This window comes from Myiozetetes cayanensis, unplaced genomic scaffold, assembly GCF_022539395.1.
Source record: "Myiozetetes cayanensis isolate MyiCay16 unplaced genomic scaffold, myiCay2020 scf1, whole genome shotgun sequence".
NCBI lineage: Eukaryota > Metazoa > Chordata > Aves > Passeriformes > Tyrannidae > Myiozetetes > Myiozetetes cayanensis.
The window spans coordinates 52,166,433-52,183,713 of NW_026086604.1; the positions used below are offsets into that span (position 1 = coordinate 52,166,433).

At 38.4% G+C, this 17,281-nt stretch overlaps 1 protein-coding gene across 1 annotated transcript in view; it reads left to right on the forward strand.

The window, feature by feature from the left end:
- The window catches only part of CEP192 (centrosomal protein 192), a 74,855-nt gene that overhangs the window by 20,544 nt on the left and 37,030 nt on the right, over positions 1-17,281 (forward strand). The window contains exons 14-27 of the mRNA XM_050329399.1: positions 281-327; positions 1,857-1,989; positions 2,464-2,618; positions 3,736-3,876; positions 4,132-4,468; positions 4,843-4,983; positions 7,030-7,094; positions 7,172-7,363; positions 8,825-8,948; positions 9,076-9,206; positions 10,860-11,883; positions 11,987-12,113; positions 12,878-13,049; positions 15,515-16,415. Of these exons, the coding sequence (XP_050185356.1) occupies positions 281-327; positions 1,857-1,989; positions 2,464-2,618; positions 3,736-3,876; positions 4,132-4,468; positions 4,843-4,983; positions 7,030-7,094; positions 7,172-7,363; positions 8,825-8,948; positions 9,076-9,206; positions 10,860-11,883; positions 11,987-12,113; positions 12,878-13,049; positions 15,515-16,415 (3,690 nt within the window). The remainder of the gene's footprint in view (positions 1-280; positions 328-1,856; positions 1,990-2,463; positions 2,619-3,735; positions 3,877-4,131; positions 4,469-4,842; positions 4,984-7,029; positions 7,095-7,171; positions 7,364-8,824; positions 8,949-9,075; positions 9,207-10,859; positions 11,884-11,986; positions 12,114-12,877; positions 13,050-15,514; positions 16,416-17,281) is intronic.

The window sequence follows — 17,281 nt, forward strand, 5'->3', positions numbered from 1 at the left end:
CTGCTTTGTAGAAAACCTTAAGGCAATAATTGTCTTTCATAATTTTTAGAGTTTTAGCCCTGATGAAGCCTTTTCAATTACTCACAGATAGTTCAGGTCATTGTTACAGGAATGTATAAGCTTTGGTGTTGTGGTAATATGTATGTTTCAGGGTTATTTTTATGGTGTGTAGCACAACCTTCAGGAGGCTTAGTCTGCTGTCTTAGAGAATAATTGACACTTAGGAGTATAACATGAGCATATAATAAAATACTGACTACACTGCATTCTTTTGTTTCAGATTTGCCAAGTGGAATGTGTTTTCTTCCAGACGTTAAGAATAACCAGGTAAAAGCTTTTCCAAATACAGTGAAATTAAAGGTTTTCTAATGTCAGTCTTGTAATTAGACCTCACAGACTTCATTCTGTGCAAGGAGGAGGGAGGGCATTGAACCGTGTTTATTGTCCTGTATCATGTCTCCCTTAAGTTTGTAAGGGTGCTGGCACGCTGGTTGTGTCACACCTCACTTTGCCTCCATTTTGCAGATCACTTAATGTAATAAGTACCATGGGAGCATGACTCCATCTAATCTTCCTCAGTTGTGAAAATTTTAATTTGCTCCTAGCCTCTGATGTCCTGTAGTCCTTTGTCAATGTAAGGACCTTGCATTTTTATCCCATTGTAGTTAACCTTAGTGACCTTAGTTAACCTAAGCCTTTTGAGAAACTGTTTGGAGCACATTCGGAAATTGAAGTAACAACCTGATTTGACTTGCCTCTGTATATGTTTGTTATTTTGAGGACTATGAGTTCAGATGACTTCTTCACTCTCCTTAACATTAAAAACTGCACCATTTGTGAGAACACAATCTTCCTGCTGCCTTTGTATTTGTGTGTGTGTATCTTTATCCCAGAGCTAGCAAATAGCTGCAGGTGTTGTCAGGTAGGGTTAGGCTTTAGCTGTTTTTTCTGCTGTGTTAGAGAAGCTGACAGCTGTGGACACGGAGATACAAGGCAGACAGATATGGGAGATCTCCTGGTCCTTGTAGAAAATATGTGTCAGGATGCAACCAAATGCTGTCTGATATGTACTCCTTAATGTGTCAGCTGGTATTTGCTAAATTCATTTAGTTTTCTTGCATTCTGTTCTTGTAGGGCCCACAGTGGTCAGTGAGTTACAGTCAAATGCTCTCAGGCTGTGTTCTAAAAACCATAACTCAAGTTCCTTTCAAATTCTTTACTTTCTAAACTTTGACTTTTTGCTGTCTGTCAAAGATGAATCTGTTGATCACAAAGAATGTGAGACTAAATCCAAAACAGACATTACATTATGCTTTTTTAAAAAATCACTCAGCTATAGAAAAGATAAAGTATTTGCAGTTAGCTAGATTCAGCTGAAATATTACTTTATCAATAATTTCACATGCTTGTTTGGAGAAATTTCCAACAAAAGGTGCATCTAGGTGTAGAATTTCTCGAGAACCACTGTTTTAGCAGCATAGGAAACTATTGAGACTTGTCTTTGTACTTTTGAGTTGTATTGCAGCTCAATGAATGAAGGAGGGCATTTTTTTCTAGTATAAACTCTTTAATGCTGTGGTTCAGTACTTTCATTTTGAGGTCTTTTAAGTTTGGTGTCATACAGATGCTTTTTCCTCTCTTTCCCCACTTTTGATCCCTGTGTTTTTTGCATGCACCCATTCTGGAAGTTAGCAGGTGAAGTCCATTGGAACTAGAGTGTTTACTGGGATAAGGGATAAAAAAGGTGTGTGGGGAGTTTTGTAATATTATTAACCTCATTAATTGTTTATTATTAAATGAATTTATACAATAGCTAGTAACTCCCAGAAATGTTTCTTTGTGGATGCTTTTCACAGATTGGTCCATCTGAACCTTCTGAAAGGTTGATAGAAACTGAAATCTCAAGTGATCATCTTAGCAATAGCCTTTCAAGTTTTTTGGAAAATGAGAAACTCTCATCTCTTCCAAGCTCAGACGAAGATGCCACGGGTAAGTACGTTTATAACCCTTGGTAGCTGAGTCTACAACTGTGACTCAGTGTTATTGCATACTTGAGTAGTAGCACTTAACATTTTTTGCCATTGAAATAGAGAATATATATATATATGCTTCAGTCACTTTCTGGTAAGTGTGAACAATGTTACATATATTTTCCTTTTAATTTATAAGTGTATATATGCGTTACTAGTTGGGATGTGGTGGTGTATAGATGTGTGAAGGAAGATAAGTTATTTGATAGCCTGGAAGTTAAAATGGTAGCATGCAGTCAACTTGTTTTGCTGTGTATCACTGGTCATGTGGTAATGTTTCTGTGACCCAGTTGTTTTAAGGAAAAACAGGATAATTCTGATCTGATTGTGTGTTGTGAGACTCAGTGTATTAGAAATGATGGAGCTGTTTTGATAGTATGTCAGGTGATTTATCATGACCATTAAAAGTGGTTATTTTCTTCTCTTTCAATAGATGATGATATTGATGATGAGGAATTCTTTGATAATGAACTAGAAGCCTATTTTGAGCAGCTGATAAAACCAGAAATGACAAGAGGAGACACCAACCTGCAGAAACTCTCAGAATGCTGGAGAGCGCTGAAGCTTTCTGAAAATGGCTTATTTCAAGTAGGTTTAAATTTCAAAGCTCATCATGCCAAATGGTCCTTGGGCACGTTAAACAGACTTCCAGTAGTTAAATTTCTTGCTATTCTTAAATAGAGCTAGTTTTACCTGTTTTTTTGGTGTTTTCTTTTTATTTCTATAGCTATTAAGGCACTTCTTTCCTATCATACAGTTAATTTATAAATTCTCTCTTTGATCACTCCTTCTTTAAGTCTTGGGTAGCAATGTCGAAGGTGTTACTAAGTGTATAGCATCACAGACTTGTGTTTCCAGGAGAAGTAAGTCAGTCTCTTAAATAACTGATAGGTGTGTGAAAGGTAAATGTGTGGCAGCAACTGGCTGGCTTGTGGTTTGCCTTTGAGCAGCAGTTAGCTCCATCGCATATAGGTTGCCAGGGATTAAGTGCCTTTCCATTTTCTTGGCTTTGCAGCAGTGGATGCAATCCTGGCAGTCTCATGCTTGACCAGAGTGGAAAAGCATGATTGATCTTAAACAGTGAAATAAACTGTAGCTTCTGAAATTTCAGAAATTTCCCGACTGACATCAGAGTTTCCGGGCTGTGGGAAGTGATGCTATCCCTGTACAAGTAGTCGGCATAGGCTGCTGGTTGCTGGTCTACAGCTGAACATGAAGAGAGGGATAAGTGGTTTGAAGAGTGAGAATAACGGAGTTCTGCTCTCTGATCTCAGGTCTTCTCTATTGGTGTAAGATCTTCCTGCTCCACTGCGCTGTAGATAGGCAGTGGGGCTCTGAGTTGGATTTGGAGTCCTCATCCAACAGTGGGTCAACCAGAAGGCAAAGAGGAGTAGCACGATGCTCATGTTAAAGGGAATGAGAGCATATAGTAGGAAAAAAGAAGGGATCCTCCCATCTTCTTGCTCTGTATGCATTTGGAGGCAGATGCATGGATTGGCACAGCCAGGAACTATTGTCCTTGGTGGTGGTCCTGGCAGCTAGAGATGCCTATGGCAGTGGCACAAGTAAACAAAGTATGATAGTATTTTTCCTACTAAGAAATTTTTAATATTGTGAAAGGCCCCGTAGTGTTAATTTTTTTCCTTTGGTATATCTGTTCTAGTATAACTTTAATATTTATTATTTTTAATTTTTTAATTTAAAGGCGAACTTTGAGGATTCTGCCAGTTATAAGGCTGTGACAGGAGTAGACTCTGGAAATGCTAGTGATGAAGATTCACAAAATGAAGGGATAACTGGATGTCCTGTGCAGAGAGAGATGCTGCCTAGAGCAGTACAGCAACTGGTATGAAATTGCCATTTAAATTCCTGGTAATCTTATAGAGTAAGGCTGTAGTAGAAGATGGCACTGTGTTTGAAAACTTTCTAGAGGTTGAACTAACAACCCAGCCTTTCTTTACAAAAATTTAATAACACAGCTTTGGGTTTAGGTATTTTTTTTGAGCATAGTTAACTTGGAATGTTTTGTATCCAGAACTGTTAGTACAAATAGCTAACAGCTACACTTCTGACACTTTTCAAATGATTATTGTTTTCGAAGAATTCCATGGCTACTGGAGATGTGCTGGGTTCCCGCGCTGCTGCTGAGTTGCGATTAGATTCACTGTATCTCCAGTGCATGGACAGCCTTAAAGCTGATGTCTCAGATGTCCTTCCAAAGCAAGAAATACAGTCCTCTGACTCTCAGGCTGCTTCTTCTGATGCAGAAGTACTAAACACAGCAAGAGGGTCTTTGGGGCATGACACCACTCCTGAAGTTCTTAGTGCAAGTGCACCTCAGGCAGAGGCACCTGAATGTGAAGTTGGTCTTCCTGATGCTTACCTGTCACCAACTGGAGACAGCTCTGAGAACTTAAGTTTAGGTGCAGCAGACAAAGGTAGGATGCTTTAGATACAACCCATCTATGCAATTGGGGCCATGCATTCTGTTGCATGGAAAAAAATAAAATTGTAAGCTAGGCATTTTTCTTCAGCTGTGGGAGTTGGTAATAAAAAACAGTGTAGCATGAATAAATTTTGACTTGCTTTTGTTTTAAGAAACATTTGTTACACTTAAATGTTTTTTTTTGCTGATGAACCTAGTTTAAGCTTGCAGTTGCAGCATCTTGAGGTTTTTTTTTTTTTTTAATTGTTGCTGACTTCTGGCAAGGGAACTTAATCTAGATTAATCTAACTTTGATCTAAAATAAGGAGATATTACTATATTCCTTTTAATTTTAGTCCACAGTGTAGCATTTCATGTATCTTTCAGGTGATTTACCACACAGCATTGTCTATCAAAATGAAGAGGGCAGATGGGTGACTGATCTTGCATATTATACTTCATTTGATGAAGAACAAGATTTAAATCTGTCTGAAGATGATAAAATAAAGGAGGAATTCATTACTGGGTGTATGTAATCTTTTTCCTTTTTAAATAGCTCTTGTCTGTAACAGTGTTAAGTAAACTTTCCTTTTTTTTTTTTTTTTTTTTTTTTTTTTACTTCAACAAATCAGTATTTAGTGTTGCAAAGCTTCCAGGCTTTACATACTACAAACTATTTGAAAGTTGATGCTGATTGTAGCCTATAATGATATTATCATTATTTATAGCTGATAACTTCTTTCTGTATTTCTTACTCTTCACAGGAAGGGTGTTTTGAAACCAAAGAAAAAGCATTCTAACATGTGCCACTGTAGACAAATCAATTCCTTAGCACAAAAATGTCATCTAGTCGTCTGCTTTACTAGACAGATTCTCAAGCCATGTGTGCAAGAGTATTTCTCCTAGTCTCTTATAATTTCTAAAGCTGATGTGTGTATGGGCTACTGTATTCTCAAGATGTCCATGGTGCACTCAAGGTTCTTCTTTCTTTCCAGGAGAATGCTGTGTATGCTGTTGTCTAAAACTGTTTATTCTGAATGAGGGATCAAACTGGTCGAAATAATGAGGTTGACTGGCTGAAACAATGTTTTTCAACACTGTAGTGGTTTTCTGCTGGTTCAAGCAAACATGATCCCATTTGGGAAAAACCTCCCCATCTGCTGTGTCAATGAAGTAGTGCTCTTCCGTTATTTTTCAAATACCATTATATTTCTGACACATTCTTGCTTCTTAGACTTGCACTGTTGAGTGATTCAAATATTAGACTGTTGTAAATTTTTCCAAGGCTGTTGAGGTTTTTCCCAGCTGGTGGGTTTTTAAAGCAATTCTGCTTTTGAGCTGATTGGCCCACCTCTTTGCACAGTAGAGGATAACACACAAATTCAAGGTTGTTAGCATTCTTCTGGCTGCTAGTTTGCTTGTCTGTCTGCAATGCTCAAGTGTGGAGTTTGACAGCTGAAGAGATGTTATTTGTAGAAACAGAAAGGAAATGTTACATCTGATGCTTCTGAGTCTCATTCATGACGTCCGTCTGTCAGCAAACTGTGCATACGCTGTATTCTTGTGTGGAGTAATGCAGGATTGCTCACTTGAGCTCCCAGTGCTTCAAAAGGTCTCCAGAGAGCTACAATGTTTATACAGAGGATTAAAAAAGAACTGATATTGACTTAAGAGTTCAACTGGATATCACTATGGGTCATTTATAGCGCCAGGTTGCTGTGAGGAAATACAGTTGGATTGCTCAACTTCTTGTATTCCAACTTTGTTTCTTTCCTCAGAGCATGTATTGCAACTTCTCTTGAGTACTTTTGTGGTTAACACCGGTGTTCACTTTACAAGTCTGTGTCCATTCTTGACTTATGCCTCCATTTGCCCTGGACCCTCTATGACTAGGGATGCTCTGTGTACAAAACTGCATATTTTAGAAGTTTTGGTGAACTTAATGATACTTTGAAATAAGCTGGTAGAGCAGTACCTCTTGATCAGTTTACCACATAGTTTTGGTGAAGAGACTTGAGGTGTTCATTGTTCTGTAGGTGGTAATTGTGCAGTACAATAATTTGAATTCAAAAGTAAGATTGGTTTATTTGGCCTGTTAATTTGCATAAGTTTTTCATGAAGTGGTACAAATCAGTCTGTTTCTTTGCTCTAGTTCACAGGTACCACCTTGATGAAATAAATTTTCAATCCCAGCTATAGTAAAAGCTTGTTCTGAAGTAGCCACATGATGCCTGATTCTAGCTAGTATGGGTAGCATAACCTGTGAAAAGTTATAGTTTAGTTTGGGGTTAAGGCTGTAAGAGACTTCCTTTATTCACCCCTGAGCTGGTTAGCTAAATGCTGATTTCACTTTAGTTTCTTAAGATCCAGTGAGTACCCATTTAAAAGTGATTTTATATAACTTTTCTCACCAAAACAGGATGGATTAACTCCTAACGTGTCTCAAAGTGTCTCAGATCTAGAATTATATATGCAATAATTGTCCATCAGAATTCAGTTTAGTGATGAAAGATAGTAATGATGACACTTAATAACTTATGCCTTGTTTTAATAAAAGTTCTCTTTGGTTTTAAGCTGAAGCTGCAGCTATGATTGCACAGGACGAGGAAGAATTTGAGAAAGCACACAGACTTGTGCAGGTAACTATCTCAATGTAAACAGAATAGTTCTCTAATTTATTTACAAGTCACAACTTCAGAAATGTCTTTCTCTGCAGGCAGAAAGAGTAGACAGTTCAAATGCATCTGAATTAGCAAATACTTCATGGAAATCTGCTAATAGCTGCATTCTGCTGAGAACATCTGATCTTGATAAAGACGCCAGTTATTTACGTTTGTCTTTGGGGGAGTTCTTTGGTCAGAGATCTGAAGCTCTTGGTTGTCTTGGTGGAGGCAGTGATGTGAAACGGGTATGTATCTTAATATTGATAGAAAAGAGAAGGAGAAGAAAAACAACAACTAGCACTGCTTATCTTGTAACTAATTCTGAGAACTAATTTTCTGTGTTGACTTATGAAGGAAATTATCTGTGTGAGAGAGGTCTGGATTGACTTTAGTTTCCCACCTGGAATTTGTGATGTGCTGGCTAATGTTACCCATGAATGTTGACCTTCACCTTCTGGTCAGAAACTAATTATGTGTAGGATTAGAGGGAGAAAGGTACATCATATACCGGGCACATGTTGGAGGTTCACATAATAGTTGAATGAAATGCAGCTCAGACAAGGGTATTTGAACAGTGAGGGCATCTTTGAATGGCTGCTGATAATTGATGCGCTCTCTAGGGAAATGCCCAACTTCAGTATAAGTCATCTAGGTTCGACTTACCGACATCTGTATGCTTCTTACATCTATGGGATACCTGGCTCTTCTCTCATCTGCTCTTGGTAGACAGGATCCTCATCTGTGTTGCAGAGTAAAAAAGGATGGGAAAGCGTGTACTATGGGAGGAAGAAGACAAGTACGCTTGTGAAGTTCACTTGTGTTCCGATGAATTGGTGCAGTTGGTGTGTTCTGTCCTGATGCATTCTGAGGCTCAGTGGCAGAGCCTGACTCTGGGCAGAGATGCTGAGAGCATGTGTACTTTGTTTTGTGTAACTGGTATATGTAAGTTGTGTCCTGGTTTCAGTTGTGATGGTTTCCTTCTTAGTAACTGGTACAGTGCTGTGTTTTGGATTTAGTGTGAGAATAGTGTTGATAACACACTGATGTTTTGGTTGTTGCTAAGTAGTGCTTACTGTAAATAAAGGACTTTGCAGTGTCTCATGCTCTGCCAGTGAGCAGGTGCACAAGAAACTGGGGGGGAGCATGGCCAGAACAGCTGACCTGAATTGGCCAGAGGGATATTCTGTACCATAGAACATGATGCTCAGTCTATAGATGGTGGGAGTTGGCTGGCAGCCACAGATCACTGTTCAGGGACAGACTGGGCACTGGTGAGTGATTGTGTTGTGCACCACTCATTTATCTTGGATTGTATTCTTTTCTCCTTTTCTTTACAATTGTTATAGTTATATTTTGTGTCAATTATTAAACTGTTCTTATCTCAACCCACAAGGTTTACCTGTTCTTTTCAACTCTTTCTGGTGGTGAGAGGAGTGAGCGAATGGCTTGTGTGGTACTTAGTTGCTAGCTGGGGTTCAACCATGACATTTGTTAGTTTATTTTATGTATTTATAGATATGGGAAATATATATTTGGATTAGGCACTTGCAATGCTAGGAGGCACATGTTATTTCTTAATGGTATGAGAGCCAAACACAAACTGGGCAGGCACTGTGGGCTGAAACTGCTTTGCAAGCCCACTGAACCTATTTTGTTAATGATGAAATTTACTCATGCTGTATTCTGGGGTATTTTTTTTGTTATAGCCATCTTTTGGTTACTACATTACATCTCCGAAGAAGAGGCAACCTGTTGCTTTGCTAAGGCAGTCCGATTCATCAGGAGGTGACACCATCCAAGAGATTTCACACTTGTCTGAGGTGCTCTCAGGTAATTATGGAACAGCTCTTCTTTTTCTACAGACCATTAATGGAGCAAGTCTATCCCAGGAATGCAGGTTGTTAGACAATTTCCTTACTGTAAATTAACTCCATGTCTTTTTTGTTGTTGTTGTTAGATGACGTAGAATCACAAAAAAAAGAACATGCAGATTCTACTAGCTGGGAAGGTTCAGGGCATAGGATGGATACTGTAGCTGGAATACATAAAAGCATTAATACAGAACCTGCTACCAAAAGTGAAGCAAAGGTATTTGTCTTGTATTTTTCTCTAAAGTGCAATGTGAAATGAAATAAAATTCAACTGATTCCGGTTATTATTGTTTCTTTGATTACAGCTAAATTTGGACTTTGATATCAGCTCATTTCTTCTTACATTGACCATTTGAATCCTAATAGGCGCCACTGTTTGTTAGGATGGTTTCATTAGAATGGCATGATCCTGTAGTGAGTCAGGTGTTAGTATCACCATTTCATTTTCCTTTTTCTTCCAAATTCACTTTTGGAGTTGTTTAGTCTGTCAGCCTATAGTTTTTCAGAGACTCATAGGCTATTAACATTCTGCCATCAAGTGTCTGAATTTCATCTCTGTCCTGCCCTTCTATTTTTTTTTAAATGAAAACAGCTTGTCTTTACTGTAGGAATAAAGTCTTTTAGTTGATAGAAATTAAGAATATCAACATGGATGCAAGTCTGAAAAAGTGTATTTTCAATTTGGTAATCCTAGATACCTACCTTCTCTGCCTGAACACGTCACCTCCCTAAGCCTGCTGGCAATGCTCCTCCTAATGTAGGCCAGGATGCTGTTGACCTTCTTTGCCACTGGCTCATGGTCAACTTTCTGTCTACCAGTACCCTCAAGTAATTTTCTGCCAAACTGCTTTCCAGCTGGTTGGTCCGCAGCCTGTATGGGTGCATGGAGTTATTCCTCCTCAGTTGCTGGTCTTGGCATTTCCTTTTGAACTTCACAGTCCATTTTTCTGTCCTGTTGGGGTCCCTCTGAATGACAGCTGACTCTCCTGGCACATCAGCCACACCTCCCAGTTTTGTATGATGATGAAACGTGCTGAAGGTGCACTCTGCCCCATCATCCACATTGTTAATGAACTTCTTGAAGGGTACTGGCCCCTGTCTTGATCCCCAGAGTACTCTACCAGTGAGTGACTGGCCTCCTGGTGGACTTTGTGGTGTTGATCACAACCCATTGAGCTTCTCAGCCCCGCCAGTGTTTGGTCCAGTCACAGTCTACTTATCTGCTCCATACTTTATGCATCTTTTTATGAGGATGTTGTGAAGACATACATGTGTATCTGCAGGAGGACAGCTGTTTTCAATTCTTGCTGAATGTGTGTGTTGTCTGAGAGGTGGGAGAGACTGGTCTGGACATGACTCTCTATGTACTTCATGCTCTTTGCCAAGTGTGGCCAATGTGAAAACTAAAGAACAAATCAGACTTGAGTGACAGAGAAAACAGTAGGAATAACCTTGTCTTCCCCCTGTAGAGAGGTAGAAGATTTATAGTTAAATGGGAGTTTACTGTATATTTGGTCATGGTACCTTCTTTGCTGTTGTTTTCAGTGGGTTTTTACTCCCAGTTCTTCCAACTGAATTAAAGTCTTTTAGCATTTAAAAAGTTTTACACCAACTAAGACTTACTAGCAGGCAATCTTTTTTAATCTTAAAAAAAAACCTTTGTGGAGTAGACTTAAAAAATCAGCAGAATTAGAATTATGACTATTGCAGTGTTCCTTCTTGACAGGCAATTAAAAACGTGACAACTAGAAATGTTAATATATTAACCGTATACTGAAATGCAAAATAATTCAAGCGAGCAAACAAAATACAGAAAACAAAACACTAAACAAAAAAATATCTTACTGTGATGCCTTTTGTTTTGTTGTAGGATGGAATTCATAAAGACAAATTTGAGGATGGCTTATCTAATCATTCTGACTCTGTCCTGAGTATTAGCACAATTGCAGCTGCCATCGCTAATGCTTCAACCAGTGCTGAACCTTCCCAGCTAGCTGCTATGATGATGGCACTCTCTAATAAAAGTAAAAGAACACACTTCCTTCCTGGAATTGTTAAAGAAGCGGAACTCTCTACTAATCAGGTATTATCCAGCAACGAGGAAAACAGTGTATTTGATGTGGAAAAATACCTCAGAAAAACGGATGAGAACGGCCGTGAAAGCGAATACGAGAGTATTGTGAAACACAGAGCATCTGCCCAGAATCTTACCTCTGATACCTTGTTACTGGGTAAAGATAAAAGTAAGGATGCTCTTGCAGAAGACCTGATGAATAATCATAGCAAACAGCAAGAAGTAGAGAAGAGATTGCTGAATTATCTCAATGAAGGAGGTGATAGTGACAATTTTTCCAGTCTGTCTGGTGTTCCAAACTGTGAGGACGTAACTGCAGATAATGTTAAATATTCAGAAAAGTTGTCAGATGTAGTAAATAGTAAACATTTACAGTCAATGGGTGCTGATGTTAGATCAGATACACTTAATAGAAATGAAGCCCACACACGTGGAATTCCTTTAGCAGCGAACAGGGAAGTGGCACAGAGAAGTCCGCTTGCTTACCAGAACAGCAATCTCAGTAGTAGATTTTGTATAAGGGAAGATGGAGAAACAGTAGATCAAGCAACAAATGCTGTTCCTGAACCACGTAATGATTTGTTGGAGGGAGGTACAAGAAATACTTCATGTCTTAGCAACTTAAAACCTGCCAAGCAATCTACTAAATACGTCTCACTAAGTCCTACAAATGCAAAGCCTAGGCAGAAACTGGACAATGATGAAAGGAAGCAAAATGCAGAAGTAGAGAAGAGAAGCAAGGATGCCAGTACTGCTTGTGGTGGGAATGCAAAACATGTAACTTTTGAGAAGCTCTCCCCAGCTTCCCAAAATAGTACTGGTAAGTAGACCTATATAAATGTAACCAGTTGTTGAAAAGGCTTTTCTTTACAGTAGACGTGTGCTTAAATAAATACTATTATTAAATTCTGTTTATTTGATAGACCATAAATCCATTCTACCTGAATGTGACTTAGAGCATCTGGAGGATGAGCAATGTAGCTTCAGACCTTCAACTTCACCTCTGATTCACTCTTCTCCTAGTGAGACTTCTGGAACAGCGTTTTCAGGGTAAATTCTTGGTGCAGGTTATAAGAATTAATGCTTCCTGAGGATTGTTGAGGGATCAAGTTCTATTTTAAGTTTTGTCCTTCATGTAGGTTTATAGAAGCTCATTATTAGGCTAAGACTTCATTCGTAGACTAACCTTGACATTCTGTAGACCAATGAAGATGTGTTTTTTAAACTGTTTAGTTCTCTGATTCGAACCATTGCTTGCTGTGAGAGCAGATGGGTAGAAATATTTGTATTGCTTTTGACCACTTTGTATCTTGATGGATCCTTGTGTCTGAGGTTTAAAGTCTTTGCAACTGAAGGAGCAATGTTTTTTAAATCAGCTTCCATAACAATAACTGCCATAAGCTATAAGATTACAGCTAAATTAATGTAGTCTTGAATATATAGACATGGCCAGTAGCTAATAATTATGTGCAGTCTCATAAAAAGACGAGGCAGCTGATTTCTTTGACTTACCTTTTAAGTTCACTGTTTGGTATCTAACTACAGTTAGTGTTTTGTACATGTTATTAGAGTTGCAGGCTGTTGGGCATTTCTCAGAAGTTCATGTGTGCAGGAGTGTGTATATTCTTGCAGGCATGTTATGTGGATATTAGGATTTCCTGTTAAAATTGTGATTTCAATTTTCCGCTTACTAAGTTAAACAGAATCCCCAAGCTGACTTTTAGAATAGTGTAGCTAATGTGTCGTATTGATTTTCTTGAGGGCAGCGTTAGAAATATATTGTAGTACTCACATGCTTTGAATCTGTTTTTCAGATCTGAAAAGGACTTGACTTGCCCGTCCCAGTATCAGGAATCTTCTTGCAAAGAGAATGTCCTGCCTCAGTCAGTTTACTCAAGTCCAAGCATGAGCAGACTGACATACATCTCTGCAGCCAGCAGTGCCCAAAAGAGCACAGCAGCAGTACATAGTTCAGAGACATACTGGGTAAGAAAAACAAAACAACCCCTCTCCCTTACCCTCAAACAGAACTTTTAAATGGTCAAAGTCATTCTAAAATATAAAACGGTTTCAGAACGGTTTAGGACATGTTGTGCATAAGGAGAAAGTATTCTGCTGCTTTTCCCCAAGTCCTCATTTTTCAGAAATTTGAACTCTGGAGTAGATTGTGCTAAATGCATATATTCTAATGAATTATAAACATAGTAAAACAATCAAAGAACTACAAATTTTTGAAAAACTTTGATTTGTTGTATTTTTTTCCTTTCATCTATATCTGCTTTCATCACTCCTGATGGTCCCTTTCTGTTCAGCTTCAGCTGTTAGGAGAATCCTTTTCCTGGTTTGATTCTTTTTCTGGAGGAGCGTTTATAAATACATAGTTTAGCTTGTACTACTTTTATTCAGGACTGAAACTATAATTTTTTACATCTGACAGTCATTCTGACTGTTTTTATTGCTTTAGAAAAGAGTATACTCTGAGATTGAAATTTGTGTTCAGACTTGCAGTCTTGTGCTGATTAAAATAATTGGCTGTCTTTTATCTGAGTTTATGCATTCCTTGAAATATGAGATCTTTCTGTACTGTCTCTCCTCTTCCAAAGTGTGTGGAGCTGTGGATGGAACTTTAAAAACAGACAAACAAAAGCTGAAAAGCTTTGGTGACTGCGTGTCTATCTGTGTAAATATGAGTGACTACATTTATTTTGCGATATCTTTATCAGTTGTGCTCAGCAAGGAGATCCTCAAGTACTTTGCCAGAGATGTATGTTAGTATTATGAGTACATCTGTAAGTCCCATTTATAATACCCACAGCGGTAATTTATTCCTTTGGGTTAGTAATCTTTTATGCTGAGAGGGAGTGACTTATAGATTTTTATCTGCTTTTTTCTTATTAAGAGCCACTTTCATGACCCTTGCCTGAACAGACAAGAAGTGTCTGTATTAGTGTTACCCTCATATCTGAGTAATTACTATAGTACAGTCTCTTTAAGTAGTGATGCCCTTTCCCTTTAACATTAGGGTCAGTTGTCAAAGGTGCATGTGTTTCTTTGTGGTGTTGTTGTGGTGTCTTTGTTTTTGTTTTTGGTGGGGTTTTTTGACTGGTTAGTTGGTTGGGGTGTGTGATGTTTGGTGGTTTTTTTTTTTTTTTTTAAATTTATTCTTTTGTTGAGTTGGCCTGGTGAGCAGTCTCACCTTAGGCAACTGCCCTGAATGCCCTTTATAAAGGATTGTAACTTGCAGCTTACTTGTCTACAACTGTCTGAGCAGCTACTTTATTGGTCTTTCCCCTTCTTTCACATACTCCCTGCCTCCCAGGTCCTGTTTACTTAAGATGAATAATTGCTTTATGCTGTAAATACTTTTGATCCCTTTGTGTATCTCTCTTGTTCTCGTGTCAGAGTTTTCTAGGTACAACTGTCCTGAGCTGATATCTCATTGCTTTGATACCTCACTGTCTAGTTTTGGTTCTGAAACTTTTAAAAATTATTTTGAAAATCCATTTTTGAAAATGGAATCTGTGGTATGGGTGTACTTAACAACAACAACAACAAAATTAACCTTTGTAGCACATCTAAATAACACTTGGATTTTTCAGATTGGTAGGGGACATATCTGGATTTTCATCCATGCTTCCACTGTGAAGACTGCTAAGTGTGATGCTGGTTGTGGAAGGGTGGTTTTCCTGTGGTCAGTCCTCCTCTACTGATCAGTGTCCATGCTATTGTTAGTAGCTACAAACAGTGCATGAGAGGCTGTAATCATTTTTGCTCTTGACTGTTAACCCACTAGGAGAATCCTTGGAACACATATGCATATGCATATTTATGATCTGTATTTCTCTTTCTCTTAGCTTGATTCCCAAGTGAAAAAAACCCTCAAGACTCTGGGACTATGGGGAATCGAGAATGAGGTTGAGGTGTGCTCATTCCAGCTACACCATGAGTACCTGACAAAGTGGAAGGTGTCTGGGCTTAAAAGATTTCTTTGTGTGAACGCACAAAGAAAATGTTTGTGTCAGTGCATTTTCATGCATCTTCAATCCTTTTTGATTGGTGACTTGGTTCAAGGCAATTCAGCTCTTTCTTAAAAAGCTGGCAAGTATGTCTGGTGTGCCATCAACGTAGGTTTGGATACAAATCCAAAAATACAGCACTATAGGGACTGTTGAGAAGAAAATTAACCATCCCAGGCAGACCCAGTAGAATATGACTTGAGATAATAGACAGGTTGAAGTTGCAGCTTTTCTTTTTGAGGCAAAGAGCCACAGTTTTACAAAAGTAAAACTTCTGACAAGACTTGGCAAACTTGACTGTATTGAATGGCAATACCAATAATGGTCAGACAGGAAAGTTTTCTTAACAGGCAATACTAATAATTAAGTTCTGTCTTACGTACCCTGTTTGCTTTTCTAAAATATGCAATACTACATGTTGTGTTTGTTCACTAGGATGAAAATGCTAGTGAACTGAGCACAACAATAATTCGAGCCAGCCCAACTCCTCCACGGGATCATGCAAAGGAAAATCTAGAAGACCACTCATGTCAAAGAAATAGAAAAGAAGCAGTACTTAGTATTGACCAGAAACGAGAAGAAAATGAACTTGTGGGTCTTCAAAGAAAACTTGATAATGTACTGGCTCAAGAACTGTCTGAAGAAGGTCTTCCAAAGAATGAAAAGCAAATTGCATCTATTCCTTCAAATGTACCAGCAAATCATAAAGAGCCAGACCATGTTAAATCAGCTTTACCAAGTAAATTATGCACCTTTCAGCCTCGTTCGGTCAATGTTGATACACAAGAAGTGTGTCAGGACCAAACAGACAAAGCACAGAGACAAGGATTACAATCTGTGAATGTATTACCCATATATTCTGGATTACACACTTACATACCATGCAATCAAAACTCATCTGGTGAACAGTATATTCCTGTTTCAACCTTTAAATCCCATGTCACTACCTCTGAGAGTCAAGCGATTTCTTCTTCTGTTCCCACCTTGCTTGCAGGGCATTCTCTTGCAACAACTCCATTTGCACAGCAGCATCTGGGAAATATGCCATCTACTGGGAATACAGTTCTGTCTCAGTTTCATGGCTGCGTCTCTTCAGGCTTTGGGCTTACAGCAGGGCTTCCGTGTTCCGGTATCCCAGCAGGACATGTAGAGAATCCACTTACTGTAGGAATTCCTTTAGGTCCAAATATTGGCCCTGGCTCTTTGGGTGGAGCTTCACTTTATAATCCACACTGTGCTGCATGGAATAGTAATATCTTAAATATAAAATCATGTCCTGGACAACCTCTTGGAGCTGGTAGAAACGAGTGGGAGTTGTCAAAGTCACCTGGTATTGGTAAGTGTGTTTTTTACAGTGTGTTTAAAATACAGCTGTGGACAAGAATGGTCATAGCAATGTTGCTTATATTACAGTAAATAAAATTAAGATGACTGTGTTTAACTGCAGTTATTGTTTATGCAGTCTTTGTTATTTAAAAATCCCCTATTACTAATTTTCTTTGTGTAATGGTGTTCACTGAATTCTTACAGCCTCCCTAATAGTTTTAAAAGAAGTTTCTCACAATGTAGAAGAATTTTAGCATTCTTCATCCTTCAGTAGTTTTGCATTTATGTAAAGGGTCTAGAACTGTCGTTCATAAGAGGAAGATAAATCCTAGCTGCACTTCAAGCTAGGCAAGACCCTGGAAATTCCATTGTATATTATCAGGAAAGTACATGACATTTCTATTTCCAGCCTAATTTGGTATTAACAGTCAGTTAAAGCCAAAAGTCCAAGAAGGAGAGTGGTGGGCTCAAACTGTTTGCTGGTTATGAAGGGGAAAGACAAGCTGCCAAGTGTCTTTTGACCTTTCTGCTGTTACTTTGTACCTAGACCTAAGCAATGCAAAGTACTATTTCATTTTAAAGGCTTCTTTTAACCTACAGTCTTGTTTTTTGCTGTACTTCTTTTCTGGCTCATTCTTTCAGTCTAAATGACAAGCTAGTGGGGTTGAAGAGTTTTTATTTGTGACAGTCTGTAGCTTGTTTGTTGATTGTTCTAAGTCATTGATCTTGTTAGTGCATTTTAATATAGTGAAATTTGAACTTCTACTCTTTACTTGGTTTTATACCAACAGGATGTCGTAATGCTGATATTCAGATTTTCCTAGTTGGGCTACTACTGATTAAAATGTGACCAATGAGTCATTTATGAGTTGTGTA